Source organism: Hirundo rustica, chromosome 14 (genome assembly GCF_015227805.2).
Source record: "Hirundo rustica isolate bHirRus1 chromosome 14, bHirRus1.pri.v3, whole genome shotgun sequence".
NCBI lineage: Eukaryota > Metazoa > Chordata > Aves > Passeriformes > Hirundinidae > Hirundo > Hirundo rustica.
In genome coordinates this window covers 11,157,175-11,180,224 of record NC_053463.1, presented here as the reverse complement: position 1 = coordinate 11,180,224, position 23,050 = coordinate 11,157,175, and the positions used below count along the sequence as shown (strand labels likewise).

General features: G+C 39.2%; 1 protein-coding gene across 1 annotated transcript in view; it reads left to right on the top strand.

The window, feature by feature from the left end:
* The window catches only part of ATP10B (ATPase phospholipid transporting 10B (putative)), a 49,474-nt gene that overhangs the window by 25,548 nt on the left and 876 nt on the right, over positions 1–23,050 (top strand). Inside the window, exons 7-22 of the mRNA XM_040078547.1 lie at positions 849–976; positions 2,090–2,342; positions 3,260–3,495; positions 6,843–7,022; positions 7,577–8,162; positions 8,654–8,760; positions 9,438–9,564; positions 11,060–11,244; positions 14,492–14,804; positions 16,018–16,094; positions 16,654–16,779; positions 17,883–18,083; positions 18,672–18,752; positions 18,858–18,962; positions 19,394–19,581; positions 22,346–22,539. Of these exons, the coding sequence (XP_039934481.1) occupies positions 849–976; positions 2,090–2,342; positions 3,260–3,495; positions 6,843–7,022; positions 7,577–8,162; positions 8,654–8,760; positions 9,438–9,564; positions 11,060–11,244; positions 14,492–14,804; positions 16,018–16,094; positions 16,654–16,779; positions 17,883–18,083; positions 18,672–18,752; positions 18,858–18,962; positions 19,394–19,581; positions 22,346–22,539 (3,087 nt within the window). The remainder of the gene's footprint in view (positions 1–848; positions 977–2,089; positions 2,343–3,259; positions 3,496–6,842; positions 7,023–7,576; positions 8,163–8,653; positions 8,761–9,437; positions 9,565–11,059; positions 11,245–14,491; positions 14,805–16,017; positions 16,095–16,653; positions 16,780–17,882; positions 18,084–18,671; positions 18,753–18,857; positions 18,963–19,393; positions 19,582–22,345; positions 22,540–23,050) is intronic.

Genomic DNA, 23,050 nt, shown 5'->3' with positions numbered 1-23,050 from the left:
TGTGATCTGAAGCAGCCAAAGAGCATTGCTGAAATAATCTGAATGTTTTTGGCAGCATTTTAGTAGGCAGATGCTGCAAAATAACTGCTTGGTTAACTGGTGCTAATTGAAGTTGTATTTGAGCTGTGAAGTGGACTGATAGAGGTTTTTGGCATCTGGACAAATGATGCTATGAGAGAAACCAAGTTGTTTGCCTTAGCTCAGTAGGGAGCTTCTGATGCTGTAAATTTAGTAACCTCCTTAACAAAAGTTTATTTCAATAAGGACAGTATGGAAAGTGGTAAAACAATTGTGATGGGATGGTGTTAAGTCCTGGAAGAGGTGTTTTGTTGAAGCAGTGCAATGATATCTACTGGTATTTAAAACTTGGAGGAAGAAGCAATTTGAGATAAGATTTAATTGAAGGAATGTAACGAGGAGTTGCCCAGACTGAATTTAGGGGGTTTGTTGACTCTTAACAAAGACAGATTGAAATCAAGAATGGTCAGGGAGAATAAGAAATTGTTTTAGTTTGTCTGTATACAAAGGTTCTAAAGTTTATTTCTGTGAGAGGAAAGAGAGTCTTCAGCACCGAGGATTTTTATGGGTAGGTGATAGAGGTGGAGTCTTCCAGTGGGGAAACACAGAATGAGAAGAGATCTGTGCAGAGCTAAGAGCCATGGGAAACACCTGATGAAGCAGAGGTGAATGAAAATATCCCTGAATACTTATTTCCACAATATTGGGGAGCATTGTTTTGGAAATACTGTCTGTTTTATTAGCAGAGGCGTTCATATCTGCCCATTTCAGAAGCTTTGTCACTCACTCCATTGCTCAGCCGATTTCTATCTTGTATCTCATTCCTACAGGGCATGGCATTTGGACAGGAAACTTTTGGAAGCATCCACCTTATGATGTCCCAGATAGCCATGGCAATTTTGTGTCTCCAGTTCTTGCTGGTTTCTACATGTTCCTGACAATGATAATCCTGCTGCAGGTAAAAGACAAAAACCTCCAAGGAAGAAGCCACTCAAAATTGAGTATAATCACTAATGAACAATTAATATTAACTAATAGCTGTGCAGTGCCTTCTTAATCCTATTTGTAAATATTGTTAGGAGTGTTTCAAATCATCGAGGTGTGAAAAAATGCTTCTTTTTTCCTTTTTTTTTTCTTTCAAACTGCCTATTTTTTTCTTCTATTGACACCCCGCAAGGGTATAGATAGGAAACACTCATATATCTTTAACTCAGAATATCTAGCAGATGCAATAAAGAAGTTATTTACATCCAAATTTCAGCTTTTTTCCTTTTTGCCTATATCCAGAATTCCAAAATAAGGCAGCTATTTAACATCTCAGGAAAACAGTGAAACAAAAATTGCCAATTTCCAGTGGGGAATAATAACTTGATATGGCTCATCTGGTCTAGGAAACAAGGTAAATTAGAAGTAGGATACTTGTATACATATGAGTGTAATTAAGCCTAATTGGGAAAGAATATTTTATTGGGTGAGGAAAAAGTTACATTTATTTTTCTGATTTTTTTTTGTCAATGCTGAGATTTAAGTGGACAGAATTTCTTTAATATGAAAAAAATCTGAATATAACTTTCAGAGCTGCTCAGAGGTTCCTTGGGGGATTATTACCCATAACCAAAACAGAGTATTTGTGCATCTTAAGAGTTCATTATTATTTCAGGGCAAGGAAGGTTTTGAGTGGGAAATGTGTGCAGAGTAATGGTTTGTGAAATTTTCTGCACTAAGAGTTACTCTGTGCTAGTCCATCCTTTCAGAGTTTCAGAAGGGTAAGAGCAAGTATGATTCTATGTCCAGAAAACGTGCTTTGTAAGGGCATCCTCTGAAAGACCAACCTTTGAATTTATTACTCTAGGAATTTAATCTAAGTTTGCCACTTATTATCGCCTTTTCTCCATTGCTATTCTTTGCAGGATTTTTTTTCACCCCTGAATTATTATCCATTAGTCCTACAATATGTCCCTAGGAAAAACTGTTTCTTTTGAAATCATTGGTATACCTGTGCCAGGACACTGCTGATAGAAAGCAGTGAAATTTATCTCACCCCTCACCAAGTATTTAAATTCTCTTTCAGATTTTAATCCCCATATCTCTTTACATGTCAATTGAGTTGGTCAAACTGGGCCAAGTCTTCCTTATTCACAATGACATTGACCTGTATGATGAGGAAGCAGATTTGCCCATCCAGTGCCGTGCCCTCACTATTACTGAAGACCTTGGACAAATCCAGTATATTTTCTCAGACAAAACTGGAACACTCACAGAAAACAAAATGGTTTTCCGACGCTGTACTGTTGATGGAATTGAGTTTTCCCATCAGGAAAATGGTGAGAGACACTTTTTTATGCTTGCTTTTTTTTGTCTGAGCAATTAAACGTTATTAATATAAATATTAATACCTAAAAATGTTGAGCCCTCTGATTCAATGCAGAGTTTTGTGGAATGGTCACTATTTTGTGAGGGACTGCTGTTACAGAGATTCACAAATGTGAAGGCTTTTTAAATCATTCAGAATTCAGATGGGAAAGCTTTTCCAGATCCCTCTGCAGGCACCTCCAGGATTTGCCCTGAATTCAAAGAGCACGCAAAGAGAACATTTTCTCTTTCATTTCTAAATGAACACCAAACAACCTTTTATAAGCTCACAAACTGATATTAGTTAATATTTAAACTCAGTGAGTCCAAAAGTAATTATTTCTGTGAATATGTAAATGTACACTTCTGAGAGATATGGAAAACACAGGTACTCTTTTCCTGGAGTGGATCCTGGCTGCAGTCTGGATCTGAAGGATCTTGGCACTGGATGTTCTGAATGGATGGAGTTGACTCAGCTCCTTCTCTGTTGTTACTTTCATGCTCTGTGTAGCAGAAAGGATCCTGTTGAGTTGGCAAGCAGCTGCCAAAAAGGTGTTTGTGCTCCGTGACTGAAAACATTAGCAAATTTGTGAATTACCATATTTTGCTCTCCTGTTCCAACTGCAAAAAGCAGCTGAAGAGACAAAACATTAAGAGAAGCCCATGAAATGACTGATCACTTTGAAAACTCATTTTCTTGCAATAGTAACAGTCCCAATGGCTAGAAACTGCTGTGGACAGTGAAATTTTTCTGGTGATGGCTCTTGAAATGGTTTGGCTTCAGTTTAGTTTGTTTCAGGTTTTTTTAACTGATCAAGGAATTCCTCCCAAACAGTGAAAAAGAACCAAAACCCAGAATCAGAGGTAAGGTTTCATTTCTGTTTTACAGACAGACGACTGAAAATACAGAAAGAGCCAGATTTAGACAGTGAGGATTTTGCAAAACTTCAGCATTTCACTCTTCCTCCCATGAATCTTGAGAGACCAGCCACTTACAAGCACAATACCATGAGACCTCTGAGGAGGTGCCAGAGCGACCGGGCGCGTTTCCAGGGGCACACAAGGAGCAGATCTCTCGGTCGACGTGACAGCAACCAGTCTCAGGTGGCATTCAGCAGCCCCATTGTGAGTACCAGCAGACTGAGCTAACACCTTCTGAGTTATCCCTTCTATTGCATTTTGTGATGGGAAGCCAATAGGTAGAGAGGAGGAATCCAAGCCTTGTTGGAGCTAAGAGAGGGAAGGGGGAGAAAAAATACCGGAGTCCTTGAGTGGAGCACGCAGGCTGCAGTCAGGGGGAAGCAGAATCTGCTGCAATTTGGGTCTGAAACTTTCCAAATTCACACACAGCCTAATTAAAGTCAGACTGTTCTGCTCTTCTTGAAAGGTTTTTAACAAACATTTCGGACAAGGCTTTTATGGACCTTAAAAGAACATCATACACTTTCAAAATTAGAATTCCATTTAAAATTAAAGGCCTGGAAAACCCATTGAGATTTTGATTTTTTTAAAAAATGTCTAATAAATGCAGAATTCCTAGAACTTTATTTGCGGCAGTCATTATAAGATCTTACTTGCCTCATTCAATTTCGCTGTAAGTAGTAAGTACCACTCAGAACTCCTACTGTTCTTAGAATATGGGAGTTCTGTAAGTTTCTATCCTAGTATTTTCCAGCCCATACCTCATGAGTACATCTCTGTGGATTCTTAAGAACCCATGAGTTGCAACTTCTGAGAATTTCTTACAGGTCATGACTGTTGAAGGATGGTAAAGAAATTTCTTGCCATTATACTTTCCAATTACATTTTTTTACTGTTAGGCCTTTTTTTTCTTCTATAAATAAATATTTTTTTTAATTCACTGTAAAGCTATCTTTGACGAAGTAGGATGAAATGCCTCTTTTGTAGAAGATTAAGCTGCTTTTATGGAAATAACCAGTCTTAGCTGCTCACAGGTGTCGCTCTATCTGGATAACTTGTTTTAACGCCCTGTGACAATTGTGAAGATGTTGCAAAAATAGAGACATTTAGATATTGCACAGGGCCTGCCCCGTATGACCTTTAAATGAGACATAGTAGTACCCTTCTTTGCCACCTGAGACAATTCCCTATTAATAAAATGGGAATAATCAATTTTTCACTGTCTCTATGTTTCCTGCCCTTTGGAACTTACATCTCCTCATCTGATGCATTTTTAGTCAGCTACAAATCTACAGCATCCTGAGTACTCCTGGTATACAGAGTGTGTTTGTAGACCTGTGTGTATGTCAGCAGACAGAGGTTTGTAAGAAAAATCCATCTTTCAACAATGGAACATGATAGAAAATTAACGTTTACCCTCTCTACCTGTAGGTGCTCTTAGGAGAGTGACAGTACATTTCTTTATAGATTTAATAGTTCCAATAAGTAGTGCCATGCTATTAGAAACATTTAATGAAGATTTTCATTGTCCCATGGTTATCAGGTTTTCACGCCATCAAGTAGAAGAAATGTAATCAAGTTAATGAGGAAACCTTAAAACTGAATGGCATTAGCCATTTTATATCAGCATTTTCACTAACAAAATTGTTAACATTGAAAAGGTGGCAAATTTAAGTGATTATTATCATTAGTGCTGTTTTATTCAGTTTTCTTTTTTGCTTGGTTAGGGCTTTTAATACATGCTTAGGCTGAAAATTCAGGTCAGCACTATTTTCACTTAATGTGAAAAAGAATATGAGAAAAATTGTTCTGATAAATATTGATTTTTTTTATTGTTTTAAAACCTATCACTGAGGCCACAGTTAGCCTGACAATTTTCAATTTTTCCAGAGGAAACTTTTGAGTTCAGAGAGTTGCTGCTGAAGTGAAATGCCCAGTAGTGCATTGTCCTTTTTGACAAGAACTTGTAGCAGACATTGAGGATATAGATGAAGAAGAAATTGAGGGGGATGATGACAGATAGGAGAGGCTGAGATACACATGTAATTTGGTGTTTGAGATATTCATTCCAGTTGTGGCAATGCATGAAGAAATTAGATTAAATATTGAGCAAGTTGTGGGTGAAATTCTAATCTTTCATGTTTCAAATTCAATAGAATTCCCAACATAATTGTTTGACATAACTGTTTGGACAGTTGTATCTGTACATATGTGTTATTCATTGGAATTGTCCTGCTAAGCTATTTGGGATTGTTCTATGTACAAAGCACAGTATTGGCATAGTCCCATCACCCACAGAACCGCTGCAGTGCAGTATTGTGAAATGGTTTCTTAAAATCAGCAGCTTTAACTTTTCAGTCTCTGATTCTTTTTAGGAGACCTCAGAAGATAATTAATAATCAGCTTATCCTTAGCATGTTTTTGTTTGTTAGAGAAAGGACTGCATCAATACTGCAAACACGTCCCTGTATGTGAAGTAAAAAAATATTAAAATACTGAGCCAGAAGAGCCAGAGCTTTCTGCAGCAGGGAAAGTGCAAAGCCCTGTCCAGCTTTGGATTTCAGTTGAGCTGCAAAATGAGCAGTAGATTCATTTGCAATTATTAGGATTATTCAAGAACTGCTTGTCACTTTAGCAAGCAGGAGGTGGAATGTAACATTCAGCTCAGCACAGCACAGCCAAGAAGATGCATGGGTGACTTCTGTTGCATATTTACAGAACTTGGGAAAACTGTGCCAGATTGAATGAGGTGAAGGTAATAGCTGAGATGAACTAGAAAACAGCTAAATAACTTTGGCAGTTCCTTAAAGAAGGCATGCACAACTGTTGGCTCATGCGAAGACGTCTTTTAAATTTGGAATTCCTTGTTAAATATGGCCCTTAAATTAATCCAAAGCCGATTCTGCTATCATGAAATTTCTATTAAAAGTAATACTCCCATAGCTCTACATCAAATTAAAATGTAGTGAAGTGACATTGTTAAGTAGTTTGGCTTGCAAATTTACGTTTGATTAGAAAGAGAGTGAGTGGCAGTAAAATTGCAGAAACATTTCAGGAAAAAGTAAATATGTATTTATTTATTTATTGCAAAAACTGAAGAAGAAAAATTTGAGAGCACTTCCCTTTCTGAGTGCAAAATAAAACTGTTTTGGAAACAAAAAGTGATACTGCTGTAACTAAACCACAAGCACAAAATGTTCCCTGTTGAAATAACTATCAACTCCCACACTGAACTGGGAGACCCCAAGTATACATAAATGCCCTTTAATTCAGGAATCACCAGTTTCAAAGTTAAGGGATATAGTATAGATTTTTCTGATTTTTAGTAGATTTTAACAGAAATTAAATTCTGAGATCCTCTTCCTTTTGAAGATGCATTTCCTTCTAATTATCTAGTTGTGCAGCTTTTTGAAAGATATCCTTTTTTCCATAGATACTAAGTACAAAAGGCATTTTCTAGGTCTAAATCCAAGAAATCTGTGAAGTTGCCAGTTATTCCTTGAGGACAAGGGTAAATGAAAGTAATCCTCACTAAGTAATTTCTCTTCCAGGAAAAGGATGTGACTCCTGATAGCAGGCTGCTGTGGCGAGTGCGAGAAGCTGCGCTGCAGACTGAAAGTTTTTCTCCTTTTGTACATATGAAGACTTCCACATCCTTTACTGACTTTTTCCTTGCTCTTGCCATTTGTAATACAGTTCTGGTCTCCACTACTACTGAGCCAAGACAAAGGGTAATCTAACTTTAAATACATGAGGAAAACGGATCATGCTTCCATTTAACAACATAATGTCCAGTGAAAACTGAAGTGATGAAAAATGGTTTGTTAGAGAGTTATCCTCTAGTTCCTTTACCTTTTCTGTAATATCTACTGCTTCCCTGCCTTGAGTATCCCTTCCTAGCTTGTTTTCTTATGTTTGATGAATAGCCAAGGCTACCACAGGGTCTGCAGTTTTCTTTTAGATTTTGAATTATATATGTTGTAAGAAGTTTGTTGAACACACTGGGTTTTCTCTGATCTGCCAGACAATTGACAGAACTACTAGGGCTTAATTACATCTTCACTTCAGAGGTAAAATACGAATCACCATCAAATTTCGATGCCATCTCACATATGACATCTCTACTGAATCCTCCCACCACAGTTAAATGGCAGGAGAGAGGAAAAGGGGAAGTTGCAGTTATTGTTATTGTCATTTAGATGCAGAAAAGTAGAGGGAGGTTTTGAGAAGGCTCTTGAAGTTCACAAAAGTTTATTTTTAACCTTGGTTTTTCTCATATTTCTAGGTCACAATCCCACCACCAGTAAAACCTTCAGGAATCACCCTGGAGAAAATCCATCAGATATTTCAAAGGCTGAAATTAGCTAGCCTTAGTCAATCTTTTTCATCATCCCAGTCTAGTTCACAACTTGGTGCCAGCTTCAGTGCAAAGAACACCGAGGAGCCTCTTGATGTGCTGGAGAGTGGTGACAATGAAAACGACTGCTCTGCCAGCAGCAGAGGCCAGGAGCTCCAGGACCAGGGCAGCACAGATATTGGCACTGCTTCCTTGGATGAAGTTTTTAGGTCCGCGACCAACAGTTCTGTGCCAACAGACTTCTGTTACGAGGCTGAGAGCCCCGATGAGGCAGCTCTTGTCTATGCTGCCCAGGCCTACAGCTTCGTTCTTGTGTCCCGGACCCCCGAGCAGGTCACCGTGCAGCTGCCACAGGGCACACTCCTGACCTTTGACATCCTCTACACCTTGGGATTTGACACAGTCAGGAAAAGGATGTCTGTAGTGGTGAGACACCCTCTAACCAAGGAGATTGTTGTCTACACAAAAGGCGCTGACTCTGTAATAATGGACCTGCTGGAGGACTCTGCCAAAGGTAATCAGCCAGGGAGATATTTCTGTTGAGTCTCCTAACAAAGAAGTCAGCAGTAGCCTTTTCTGCATTAAATATTATATCTAAGTATTAGAAGTATAAAAAAATAATATTGTCCTTGCAGATCAGAACTGAGGTATTTATTTAACCTCAGAAGTGCTTATAATATGAAATGGGATAATTAAAATTCACTGATAATACTAACCCATGTGGATTGTGTGCTCTGCATTAATACTGTCATAAGGGCCTGACCATTGTTTTTCAGCGAGAGTGCTGCATTAACAAACAAAATCGCAAGTAATATTATCATAAATGAAACAAGAATTTTTAGCAAGATTTCAGCTTCTGCACAGCCAACACTTCTGAGCTTTTAAAGAACTTGGTATTATAATGGAATCCACTTTTCTCTAATGCAAACTCTTTTTTAATCTTAAGCCATTAGATGGAAAATTATCTGTGTTTAAAATACGGAATCTTTTCCTTGTGTTTCACAGGTGACATTAGCACGGAGAGGAGACTGAAAAGAATAAAAGAAAGAACACAGAAGCATTTGGACTGCTATGCCAGTGATGGACTGCGAACTCTGTGCATAGCTAAGAAGGTGGGAGAGCACCAGGTGCTGTACATGTCAATAGAATCACTGGAAAAATATAGTGGTTATCATTCTGCTTCAGACAACCAGTGAGATACAGCCCATCTTTTTGTCCTTCTATTTGCCTTGTCTGGAGTCTTTTTTTCCTCTTTTTCCTCAGTGAGACCGAATAATGGATTTTTAGTCAGTCTCAGAACATTTATTTCTGTTTCTCCTATAGTAACGCTAGCTGACCCACTCTACAGTGCTCCCAAGCAAGAAACAAAGTCTGAAGAGCAGCCAACCTTTTCGCTCTTTTGCTTGGCATTCAGCTTTCCAAAACCTTGCTCTCAGCCTGAGTTAGTGTATCTTAGTGTCATACTTTGATACAGAAGTTGTCAATGTGCAACAAATAGATCATATTCAAGCTCTGGAGAAACGTAGATCAGCCCTCAGAAGCTGTGTGCTCTCAGCTAAGCAAGGTTGTGTGAGCAAGGGTTTCTCTACATCGTATTTTTAAGTCTCAGCTGTGGGTCATTTGTACAAACTAATTGTTCTTGCAGTTTTCTCTTGGAAAAGTTGGCATTACTTTAAAGATGACAGTACTTTACCAGTTTGGGTAGGAGTTAAGTCTCTGTGATCCAGAATGTTGGTATTTCTCTCTTATTTAAATTTCAAATAAGCGCCATTTAAATTGTGTTATGCAGGTCTTGAATGAAGATGACTTTCAAAAATGGGCCAATTTTCGTCGGGAGGCAGAAGCTGCAATTGACAACAGAGAGGAGCTGTTAATAGAGACAGCACAGCATCTGGAGACCAAACTCACCCTGCTGGGTAGCTAAAAATAAGAATTGTCATTGTGTGAAGTATCACTTGCTCTCCTGTGATAGTCTTGGCAATAAGACAGAAAACAGCTTATACCAATTTTCTATCCAAAATACTTCCTCTGTGTTTTGGAAATCTCCGGGATAGGGAGATAAAATCCAGTGATAGTGTCTATACAAATTCTCATGCATTTTGGGCAGCAGTAACTTTGAAAAACTATACTGAAACTATTGTGTGCCCTGAGCAAAGAACATGCACATCCACTCTTACTGCGGCTCAGCTGACACAGTAGATAATGAAGTTCCCTCAATTCAATTGTGCATTTCTATCCTTAGACAAACCTATAAAATAATATAAACTAACTTCAGATTTGAGCATGAATTCCGAGGGAATTCTGGTAATTGAACTGTATTATAAAATCCAGTAACTTAAACATGTAGGCATTTTGCTACTGAGTTGCTGCTGTCATTGTATTGTTGTGCTCACATTGTTCACTTTGTAAAAAGATGTTTGGTATTAAAACTTACATTGATTGGCATTTCTGCATCATTCATTACCGTCATATCTAACAACATCATTCTGTTAAATTATGGAGCACTTCAGTGCTTTCTGTTCTATTCTGTTTGCAAACATTTTGTTCTTTACAACTTTGATTTTTTGGAGCTGTCTCAGTCTCATTTTTCTCTGGCTACAATTTGTGGCCACACTTGGTTAAATTTCTGCAATTGTAAGCAATAGCTTGCATTATGGCTTTTCATAATCTCTCCAGTGATTTAAAAAATTAGAGTAATAATGCCGTAAGCAAACCACATAAGGGGTAATGTCGATCTCGTCGGAATCTGTTACCTTTGCCAATTACTAAGGCTCTATGTGCTTTCAGACTTTAATTTGCAAAAAGTGTTCCCTTAGCCTAAATCAATATCTATCTTTAATGTACCACAGTTACAGCATCTTCAAACTGACCTCTAGTGGAAGGGATAAGGAGTATTGTAACATGCAGATGATGATTTCCCAACATCATCAGGATGAGCGTTGGCATCTGCTTCTAAGTTTGTGCATGTTCAAAAAGAAAATGTACTGCACTATTTCTTCTGCCTTTGATGGCTGAAGCATCTGACTTGACAATGGGGACAGCATTCATTTAAACAGTCAAAGTTCATCTTTTCTGATTGCTTTGATGGAACTTAATGCAGTATTTTTAAAATGCATATAGTGTGATTCCTCTGCCAGCACATTGTCACTTTGAATTATTAGGATGAAATGAAATGCATTGTTCTTGCAATGAGCAAAATGAAGAGGCAGAACTTGATTGTAGACACATTCAGACCTTAGTCCAAATGCAGATCATGTGCCTGTGTGTTTATTTGTTGGACAAAACCTTGGTTCAATTCTCAATAAGTTCAGGAGTGAGACTGACAAGCAAAGAGCTTTTTTTAAACAAGAAAATAGCATCTTCATTTCTGAGAAAAAGAAAATTATTTCTTTTCTTTTCCTGTTTGTCCAGGAGCAACAGGGATTGAAGATCGTCTGCAAGATGGAGTACCTGACACTATTGTGTCTCTCCGAGAAGCTGGGATAAAAATTTGGGTGTTGACAGGAGACAAACAGGAGACAGCAGTAAACATTGCATACTCCTGTAAACTTCTGAACCAAAGGGACACTGTCTTCACCATTAACACTGAGAATAAGGTGAGTAAAGAAAGACAAAATGCACAGAATTTGGTATCTTACCCTTCGTGTCTTGGAGTTTGGCATTCCTTTGCTTTAGACATCACTTAACAAAGAACAGTCAAAAAACCCCAAGCAGCCAGAAACCCTGTAGACAACACATAATAGAATGAATTGAAATATAAGACACTAATGTAAAGTTTCATTCAATTAGAATACACTGATTTTTCCAAATGAAAATATTGTTTTTAAAAATTACCTGAATTGCTAGGCATTACCTGAATTAGTATCTTTAGGAAGAAATTAATATGCAATGTAAGTGCCTAATTCCTTAATAACATAGATATCTGGATTTCCACCTTACAATGGAAATTTCAGTTTAACCCTAAGTGATATCTGTTGGAAGACATTTGGAAAGTGCTGTATGAGTCAGCCACAGAAAAGTATGAAGATGTAGATGTAAGTGAATTCAGAACTTACTAACTGCATGTTCCCTAATAGGATTAGCCTTAATCAGAAATTTATTAGCAAAAAAATGTAAGCCATGTATCTTTGTTTAAGCAGGGGCCAGTTAAAAACATTGTCACTTCCTTGACATTCCATGGTGGCAAACACAGTTGCTGATGTGTTCAGAAATTCCCTCAATTTCCATGGGCAAGAGGGCAGGCTGTAGGCAAAGGGAGCATAGTCCAAAATAAGGATAATCACTTCAAGGGCAGCTCTGTCTGTTCCTGTGAGTCACTAAAACACAGTGAGCAATCTGTAGTGCAATCTATGGCCATTCCTGACAACATCTGAACAGAAGAGAGAAAATAGAGTCCTAACTTCCAAAGAGGGTAAATGTCATTACGGATGGTGAGAGTAAAAGGCTTTAGACAAGCCAACTTGGCTTTTGCTGGATGTGGAGCAATGTGAGCAAGGTGCCAGGAAAATCATGCCTTAATGTCAGGAAGTGGATTGGCTGTCACCATGCACAGCCTCACACCTCATGCCTCCAGGCATCTGGGTGGGACAGGTTGCCTAGTGGATGGATTATGGGGATACCATGTCCAGGCATTGTGGTTAAACCAGACCCATTTGCAAAGGAAGGTCAGCCCTGACCATTTCTAAACACAAAAAGATCCAAAATGCCATTCTGATGCCCTTTTTGCCTCTTCTTGCTGGTGACCTCTCACTTCCCATTGAGAGCTGGAAGCCCCTGAGGTGCCTTCAGAGCAGCTGCTGCCTTTTCCCTGCTCCTTTTCTTGCAGCATCACTCATGGCCCTCACTCAGCAGGAACAAGAGGCACAGTGAGTTCAGCTCTTCCAAGGGCTGGCACGAGGCTGTGTGGGGCAGAAAGGGCTTTCTTGTGTGACCACACGAGTCACGCATCTGGGTTGTCTCAGCTTTTCTCCCCAGAGAACCAGGGTTACCAATACAGGCTCGATTTTCTCAATAAATTATAAATTAATAAATAATCCTCAATAAATGTGAGGATTAGGTAAACACTGTTAAAATACTGGCTGTTTTCCTTATGGTAGGCAATTGCATGGATCAGTGAGATAGCCTACTTTCTAACTCTTTTTGTCTGCAGCTAGTAGCTCTCCAAAGGAGAAAAAATCCTATGCAAATATCTGTCTCTTTTAATGTAGTGGAAATAGAGAAACACGCCAAGATGATATGGAATCTGGCACTGAAAACATTCCCATGTGTAATTTCATTTGAAATGCATATCTGCTTTAACGGGAAGCAGGATGAATACATTTAGGATGGAAATGATAATGTGGTTTCTGCCAGAACAGAGATTCTACAGGCATCAGGGACCACCCTGGCTCCGGAAAATACTGGCATAGGCGCTTACCCACAGCAGCCTCTGTGGCCCTGGATCCAGGCTCAGGAGCAAACTGCATGCACATGGGGACTTGTGGGGATCCCCATCGTCTAGGGGACACTGGAGACTCTCCACAATGAGATTTAGTTCCCTCACTTCCAAAATTAAACCAAAGACTAACTTCTGAAAGAGGATCCCAATAGCAGCAGTGAGGAACACAAGTGATATATACAAAGCATTTAACCTGTTAATTTTGCCAGGGTTAGGTCTTGAAGTGACATCACTGTGAAAGGTGAGCCCAGCAGATTATTTAAACACTGAAAATGAAATATCTTCCAAGAAGCTGCAACATAATTACATAGCTTGGCAGATTTGTTTCAGAAGGCAAGTCAAGGCAAATCAGGAATTTCCACTACTGTTTTTGGTTTGTTCACAGAAAGATGATATTTCTTCAATATTTTTAGGGGTTTTAAGTGTGCAGGCTAGGTGCAGGTTTTTCTTAGATGTCAGAGGTACATTTGATTCCAGAACCTCCCACTTAAGTGTAATTTAAATCTTGCAAACATCCTACACATGTACCTTATGCTACATAAAGTGAAAATAACATCATAGAACTGAATCATCACTCAATAAAGCCGACAGAAAAGGCAGAAAAAGGAGTGATTAGCTCCTCAGATATTCAGGGCCGTGCCACAGAAGGAGGACTTTGAGTACTAAGAGAGAGCAAAATAACTTTTGATGTAATTTTGGATTTTCTCTGATAGTGTTGTGCCAATTTAGGAGATTTGGATGGGAGAGGTAACAGTTTTCCCGTTAAATCTGTGTCTGTCTAGTACTAAGTCAATTCTGGTTGTTGGCATCTAAAACGGGACTTGATCCAACAGGAAGCAGATTTGCTAAGACAGGACTTGGTGTTTGAGGCACAGTGCTGGAAAATACAAAGTTTTATTTCTGTTCCTGATTGTGACACGTGCCTGATATGTGACACAGAAAAGATTAAACTCTGAAAGTTACTAGATGATTTTGAAAATCTGGACCTCGTGTTTCTCTTACCACAGTTTATTTTTCGTGGAAGCCAGTGCTGCAATATCTCACGTCATTCATATCAGAACTAGATTTTTCAATCTCTTTAAAAGAAAATATTTTCTTTTTAATTTCTGAACTCTCAGCATAAATGCACGTCTTCCTTCTTATTATATTTTCTTTTAAAATAATTCCTTACCTCAGTTAACTGGCTGATAAAATGTGCAGTGTTTTCACTGAGGGATTGGATGTTGTCACATTGAAATAATCTCCAATCAGATGAATCAGTGCATTTCTCAGTAAATTTCCCCTAATGTTTATCTGATAGACTTAAACCCTCTGGCGTGATTATACAAACATACATTTGGCAAGGTGCTGTGCTGTAAAGGAAGATGGAGATAACTATTTCTAGAACCACGTCTGTTTTCTCACAGGAAACCTGTGAATCTCTCTTGAATTTAACCCTGGAAGAGGTGAAGAAGAATTATGAGTATGACAAACCGCAGAGGAAATTTTTTGGCATCATCCCAACGTCTTTCTCAGCCTCTGAGGCCCCCAGCCCTGAGTTTGGGCTGGTGATTGATGGACGGACGCTGAACATCATCTTGCAGGGAGGGCTGGAGGAGAAGTTCCTGGAGCTGGCGCGGCTCTGCCGCTCCGTGCTCTGCTGCCGCGCCACGCCCCTGCACAAGAGCATGGTGGTCAAGCTTGTCCGGAGGAAGCTGAAAGTGATGACCCTGTCCATAGGTACCTCCACCCTGCTTCTCACAGGAGACAGGGGAAGCAGGTTCTTTCTCTAAGAAAGATGTGTGGAATGTATTGTACGGGCGGATTTTTGTGACTCAGTAGACACAGGGAAGAAACAGCATTGATTAATGTTTCCTGATCAAAACCTCTATAAAAGTCCTTCTTCAGCTTTCACTAAGCAAATCTAGCCCCCCTCTAAACAAGATGAAGGCCCTCCAAATTCAGAATCTCCCAGGAGTCTGTTTCATGCACATCAGTATGAACACATGTACATATTACCTCCAAAATGTCCTTGTTTCGGGCCTGGAAGTCATTCAAGATTAGTCACTATTTTATATTTTCATAAAGCCCTTTTCCTGTCAAATTTTCCCAGCTGGTGAAAACAGAATTATCTCCAGAGTGGTATTAATCACTAATTCATTTGCCCTTTACCTCCAAATAATGCGAAATGCTTTGAATTTTCTTCCAGATTTTTGGTAAGTGATGCCACTGAAATGCTTGATGAATTGATTTAGATGACTCCAAACTAAAACAAAACAAAACAAAACCAAAACCAAAACCAAAAACAAAAACAAAAACAAAAAAAAAAAAGGAGAGAGTCTATTGTATTTTTGAAATATTAGTTTGCCTTAGAGTTCGAACCATAAGATTTCAGCCTTCTGCTTCATTTTCTTTACCAGCTAACCTAATTTACAATCTCCACATTGCAAGGAATAAGCATGGCCGTTCATTCCCTGGAAATTTGGTTATATATTTAACATAGTCCTGTGAGTTTAAATGAGCAAAATAATTCTTGAAACTGCCTTGTTACATTGTCATCTGCAATCAAATTTGTCATAGATCCAGAGAATTCAGTGAAATGTGGTGTTGCAAAACATGTTCCTGAGCATATGGATTTGGCCAAGCAGAAACACAAAATGAGGTTGATGTAAATGGTGTTGGGGTTGCTGTGTCACCACCCAACCAGTCCCAAAGTTGGATTTTGCCCTGGTGGAGCCAGGTCTCCTGGGAAAGAGGGAGACCAAGGGAGGAGACCAAGGAGGTAGACCAGAGCTTTGATACTGTTCTTGAGGCCACACATCAGTTCTCCTGATCAAGATGCATGGTAGTACAGGATATTTGAAATAATCAGCATAGGTGAGATTGTTTCCTTCTTCTGATGGAGGCACCCTTTCTTGCATTGTTATTGCTCCCTTCTGTCTTCCCACTCTAGGGGATGGTGCAAACGACGTGAGTATGATTCAAGCAGCTGATGTTGGAATTGGAATATCTGGCCAAGAAGGAATGCAGGTATCCTCTCAGTTTCTTTCCTCTTTTGTCAGGTAGCCCCTTGAGGCTCGATAAGTTTCATAGCAGCCCTACACTCTCAAGTGTCACCTTAAAAATGCAAGTTGGCATCATAAATTAATATACAGTTTGTAATTATGAGTTCAGCCAAAAAAAAAAAAAAAAGAAAAAGAGCATTTTGAGCCAAAAATTAGCATGTGAGGACAAAGCTGTGTTTGCTCATGAGACTGGAAAATTATCAGATGTCTGCCTAGTGTTAGGTCAACATCTGGTTTCTGAATTTTTTCAGCTGCCGTATTTCTAGGTTTCCAGGTTTCGTGGCTTCTCTTCCACTGTCTTCTGCCCTGAATCCTTTCCCACATATCCCCTTTCTTATTCTCCTTAAATGGAGAGTTCTGCAGAGATAGAAAGTTCCAGCTGTCTTCTTAAGGGTCAGCTTGTTGGTTTGTTTCTTCTACAATATTCAATAGTAGGAAATTATTTCAATATCTATGTTCAAATTTCATTATATAGTGCGTGAAAAGGATGTGTTGTAAATGACCTTCCATTCCTTTTCCCAAAGGCTGTGATGGCCAGTGACTTTGCAATATCCCGATTTAAGCATCTCAAAAAGCTCCTTCTTGTCCACGGACATTGGTGCTATACTCGCTTGGCAAAGATGGTGATTTACTTTTTCTACAAAAATGTGGTAAGATGATTAAAATCCAGAAGTTTTCATCCTAGTAAAAGTTAATTCGAGGTCTGGGGTTTTTCTGGTTGGTTGGTTTTGGTTTTTGCAGGTTATACTCCTACTTTTTATGAAGTTACAGTTCATGTTTCTTCACTTTGCAAGTTTATAGTACGCCCCTTCCTTCTTAGCAAGGTGCTGCATAGAGCATTGAGGAAAATACAGGCTCTAAATATATTTTGAAAAGGTATTATTCCAGAGGGAAAAAGGACCCAAGGCTTAGTAACTTTATATGGTAGCACAAAAAAACTTTATTAATAATACCCATGGGCCTCAAAATAAAATTTGCATAAGGGATATCAGATTATTAGCGCTCAAATGTAGATGAGTGTGCACTAAGAATTGCCTGCCTGTGAAACTTCTGAATTTTTATAGGAACCACTTGCAAGTAATGATGCAGTTATATGTGTCATTTTTATTAAAAAATTTAATGTGTATGCAAATAAGCTGTGCATTGAAGTATGATATAAAGTGGAAAAAATTAAGTATTCCATTTCTACAAGACTGGGCAAAAAAGTCCATTAGACATGAAATACAGTCTGAGGTTGAAAGGCTTTACTTAGAATTCAAGTTATCTGCTTTTTGTGGAGTTTTTAATAATTCTCAATAAGGATTACTTCTTATCACTGTTAAAATTTATAGTGGAAATGACCACTTTCCCTTTTTTTACTGGACATCCTTTTAGAGTTCAAAGGCTATATGCGATGTGAAATATTTCTCCAGACTAGGATGCTGCTGTTCTTTAATCTCCCCTGTAGCATTAGGGAGCAGCACACCTTTGATTCCACGTGGACAATGAGATTCTAAAAGGATTCTGAAATCTGGTGCTCGGAGATGTGAACAGTTTACCTAATTATTCTCTGCTATGTTCTTAAAGAACCATAATGGCTTTTAAAAAGCCGGATCACAGTGGATCACTGTGAAACAGACCCTTAAGGTATATTGCTTTATGGAATGAAGTACAGACCCTTTAACCAAAATCCTCTTAGGAGACTCTGTTAGTAACCAATGTCTCTCATGAACATCACAGGTGGAACTAAGTGTTTATTTTTGCTTCTCCCCAGTGCTACGTCAACCTGCTCTTCTGGTACCAGTTCTTCTGTGGGTTCTCGGGCAACTCCATGGTAGATTACTGGCAGATGATTTTTTTCAACCTCTTCTTCACCTCTGTGCCCCCTCTTCTCTTTGGAGTCCTTGATAAGGATGTTTCTGCAGAAACACTCCTACGTCTGCCCGAGCTGTACAAGAATGGACAAAATTCAGAGGTACATCATAATTGCTGAAATAACTGCTTGATAATCCAAAGAAATTTTTTTGTTTAGGAATGAGGGAAGGAAGAAAAGAGTTTAGACTTACTTGGAACATTGAAACAACAGGAGCCCAGTCTTCTGTCTCTTCTGTAATACTTTCTGTTCAATGGGAGCTGTGACACCACAGGTCACTAGGCAAGTTTAAATATGACAAATAGTCAAATTAAAATGGCACAAAATAAGTGTTTCATTAGAAAAAAAAAGGATTTTTGACCAACTTTATAACTCTAGAAAGAGCTTGGATAAAGAATTTGAGGAATAAGATCCCTTGTGAAGGGATGTGACATTGGCCAAACTCAGCTTTTAAGACTCTTGGTTGACTTGGCAATATTACTAAGGTCAATCTTTACTTAACACAGAAAAAATATCTGTTCAGATATAAGCCTTTGGTTTAACCAGCTGCTCAGGAGGTGTATACTCATTGAAGGAGATCAGTTAGCAATAATTAGTAGTCTGAATGGAAGAAAAACAGCCATTATATTTGCAGGGCATTCTAGAGTTGTATATCCCATCATAATTACTGTTATCTATAAACTCCTGCAGATATACAACTTGTCAGCTTTTATTATTACAATTTTGGATGCCTTCTATCAAAGCCTCATTTGCTTCTTTGTCCCCTACTTGGTAAGTAACAGGCTTATTAATATTCTCACTCTCCTGTCCTCCTTAGAAGTAGTAAATTCAGTTCTGAATAGTCAGGGCTCACCAGTCTCTCTGCCTGTCTTGTAGACGTACAAAGACTCTGACATAGATGTGTTTTCCTTTGGAAACCCCATCAACACCATCGCCCTCCTGACCATTCTCTTGCACCAGGCTCTAGAAATGAAAACATGGGTACGTGTTTGATCTGTCCTGTTCACAGCTCTGGGGTTTTTTGGGAATGTTGCATCTTGTGTAGGCATAGAATTCTCTTTCAGAGTCATTTACCTGAATTCTGGGTCATGAAAAGTAAGTAACAAGTACACTAAAATTTCACGAAGTGCCAAAATTTGTTATTAGCCCTAGGTTCATACCTTCATGTGCACAGTGAGTATTTGTTTCATTCATGGTTTTGGCCAGGGCAGTACAAAATATTTGCATACCTCAATATATGAGGAAGTGTTACTTGGAGACCTGTATTCACTGCTGTTTCCTAAATTCATTTCTGGCTCTCTCCTCCTGAAGATTTCAGTAACATGCACTGTTAGATGCATTCTTTCCAACCAGCTTTGCCTCCTGCTGTCTACACCCATTCAGGGTCTCACTGACATGATTTGTTCTTGCAGACCATGATCCAGTTGGTGACGATTATCTGCAGTGTGGCTTTGTACCTCATCTTCTCAGTAGCCTACAATGCTGCCTGCCTGCTCTGCAACCCTCCCACCAACCCTTACTGGATTATGGAGAGACAGCTCAAGGATCCCATCTTCTATTTACTGTGCCTCATTACCCCTGTCATCGCGCTATTACCAAGGTCTGCATGTTTTCCTCTCAGCTTTCCTTTCGTGGGTTTGTAGACTTGTGAGTGAAGAAACAGTAACGATGTGTACAGATATGTGATGTGTCAGACACATGCTGCACAGGGATAATTGATCACTGTGGAAGTCAAATGCCTGAGTTCAACCTTCCAGTTCATGAACCACTCATTTATTCAGTTATATAACCCTAGATCAGTCACTCTATATCTTCCACTTTTTCCATCAGGAAAACCTTTCTTTTTGGGGTGCATCAAATTTTTCCAGTACAGATCTGCTACGTAATTGTTCACTGTCATAACCACAATGTTGTTGAGCAGATCAAGACTATAAACAAACCTTAGAAATATTCCTACATTTACTAAATATATTCTTGGTTTTAAGTATATTGTGGTGCATTACTAAGCTGAATTTAAGAGCATTTCAATATGAAAAAACTACTTTTGGTGTTCAGTACATTACTAATTCTTAAAGCAGGTATGTTTTGAGTTGCACCATTTGTTTCAAATATTTATTTCTTTTTTGCCTGGACATTGAAAGAAAGGGGTTGGTTTGACTATCTTGCTAGTTTTCTTCTCATCCTAATCCCCATAATACACTGGTATTACAAAATTCAGGACAATATTTTTAGCATCTCATTTTGTAAATGCTTTAAGGCATTAGAATCTGAGCCTTATCTTTGACTGAAAAGGAACTTTTCAAGAGTAGATGGTGTTTTTCTTCAAACTATTATTACTTTCCCATTTGAGTTAAGATGCTCTTGTGATTTTATGTTATATTACATAAGTTCAGACCAGAATAGACAACACAATTCAGCAAGGTCTCATGTCTTCTAGGCAGGGCATCCTTTTCCAGTCTGTTTTGCTCCTGCGTCACTTTCATTTTCCTATCAGCCCTCATTCACGCTGTCATTTTTGACCCTGAGCTTTCTACTGAGAGCTGCATCAAACACGTGGTTAGAGAACTCATGTCTCCATCTTGGGAATTTAGCACAGATCCTTGCTGCCTCAGCAAGTTACTGAAGTTAAGAGTTATATATTCATATCTTCAAATCTGGACAACTGCTGTTCCTTTGTATAGGTACCCCAGATTGTTTTCTGCACAGTCCTTCATCTGCAGAATATCCAGGACCTGTTTCTACTACAACTCAGCTGTGCCAGCAGATCACAGCAGTGGTGAAACCGCCCTTTGCTAAAATGCTCTAAGTTTAAGTTCCATTCCATGGTCCATCGCACTGTGCTGCCTGCTCTCTATCTCCTCACTTGGTGTCTTGAGGTTCTGGTTTCCTTCTAAGAGGTTTTATAAAAATAATTGCTCTCCTCGGTCCTTCCCCTCAGTATTGCCTTTTGTTTGAGCTGCAGCACTCAGGGGGAGGCTTGGCCTGTGCCCTGCCTGCCCCAGGCTGTCCCTGGAGCAGCACCTGGCAGCGCTTTGCACATCTACATCTCAAAACTGCCTCTGCATTGTTTCGGGACACAAACTACACTGCATTAAGTACAAAAGCCCTCACATCCGAGCAGAGGAAAGGGGTCTGAATTTCATGTTTTTTCATTGCCAAGGGAAGGCACTGTGTTTCTTGGAGTTTTCCCATATATGAACCTGATTATTTCCTCAGCTGTGGAAGGCAGACTGTGCTCTGCAGAGACCCTGAGGTAACCGAGTCTTGCACCCTGCAGAGACCCAATAGGTAACCAAGCCTCACACCCTGCAGGGCTGTGGGAAGGGCAGGAGCAAGTGAGAGCAGTTTACAGGACAGGAGACACAGTTTCCCATCCCTTCTCTCTCCTCCTGTCTGGTTTACCTGGAACTTGCACAAAACATACAGAAAACGAACTGAGGGGAAAGACACAGGGCAATTTGATCCACAGCAGATCTACGCAGAAACTCTTGGGCCCTCCCGTGCTCTTAACTTCCTGACCAGACCTGAGATTCTGTTGGGATTGACCAGCCTGAGCACAGGCACAGCAAATAAACTTGATCCCCTCCTGCTTGTGCAAGCCCCAGAAGTCCATTGCCTTAAAAGCCCTTTTTGTACCGAGTGTTGCTTGTTAGCCTTTCTGATCTTGTAATTCTTGTTTATACATACATTAAGCAGCAGGGTGTGAGGATGGCACCTTTCTAAATGAAATTTCACAGAGTACTCATGTTTGTTTTAAAATACACGTTGAAGACACATATGTAAAAGTCAAATCCTAATAAAAAGATGCTTTGAAAGAGACTTTTTGATTTTCACAAAAAGCTGATATGAGATGGAGAGAGGATGTATGCTGTCTCACAGCACACAATAGTTTGTTACATAAGTTCTCTATCTGCAAAGAGCAGGTAGGACACTTTTGTTGCTGCTTTCTGAAAAATCCAAAAGCTAATGTTTTTAACGTCTGGGTTTTTTTGGTTTTTTTTAAATCTAACAGATTAAGATCTCTTCTTTAGCCTGTTTTAGCAGTATAAATACAACTTCCATATTTTCAAATATTGCATCTTTTGAGATTTCTTTATTTTTCTTCACTGTTCAGCAAACAAGGAGTCATAAATACTAAAAAAAAATCATTATATATATATAGTTGACTTTATACAGGTCAAGCTAAATTTATAGTAATATGTTGTGTTAAGATCCAGGAGTCAACTTGCATCTCCCAGGTATAAGGTGTCTACCAGATGTCTGTAGAGCAATGGAAAATTAGTATCTGTATTTGGAATATGTGATGTAGATTATGGAATGAGCCCACTGGTAAAAAAAAATCCATTCCCTTTCTTCTTCATTAGGTTCTTTATTTCTGCTCTACGAGGAACCTTCAGAGCATCTCTTATTTTGAAAGCAGAGCAAGTAGATAAACTTCCTAAGGGACAACAGGATCTTGAAATTCAGAAACTAAGATCAAGAAAAGAAGCTACTTCTCGTGCACCTGTGGCAACACCTGCATCTAATGATGACCTTGACCAAAGCATCAGCCACTTATGTGTGTCACCATTTCTAAATCCAGCAGCAGCCTTGTCTCATGGGGACACAGAAAATCAGGGAGTTTCTGCCTCTCATCCTCTCGGGAGAATGACAGAGGAGGAAGGCTATTACTTCTTTAATAGGTGGGCAGAGGAAGAATCTGCTGCTACTGATTCTTCAGCAGGGCCTTTCTCTGGCAATCATTCCCTGGTACCCAGCAGGGAAACAGCTCCTGGGCAGGATGGTGGCAAGCTGACTAAAGATTATCCCAACAACTTTCATTACGGAAGCCACCGGCGATCAGTGAGCTCAGTGACACTCTGAAGAAACATTCAGACGTGGAACCCACATCCCACACGGAGGAGGACTCAACAGGGAAAATAAAAATGTTTATACTTAGCCATTATGCTCACTAGAAATGGAGAGAGAGGCAACTGGAGTAGTGCAGTAGCAACTCCAATATGCAACTTTATCTGAATGCATCGTCTGGGTTTATCATTACTTGACTTTTTGATCTTCCTGGTTTGGTC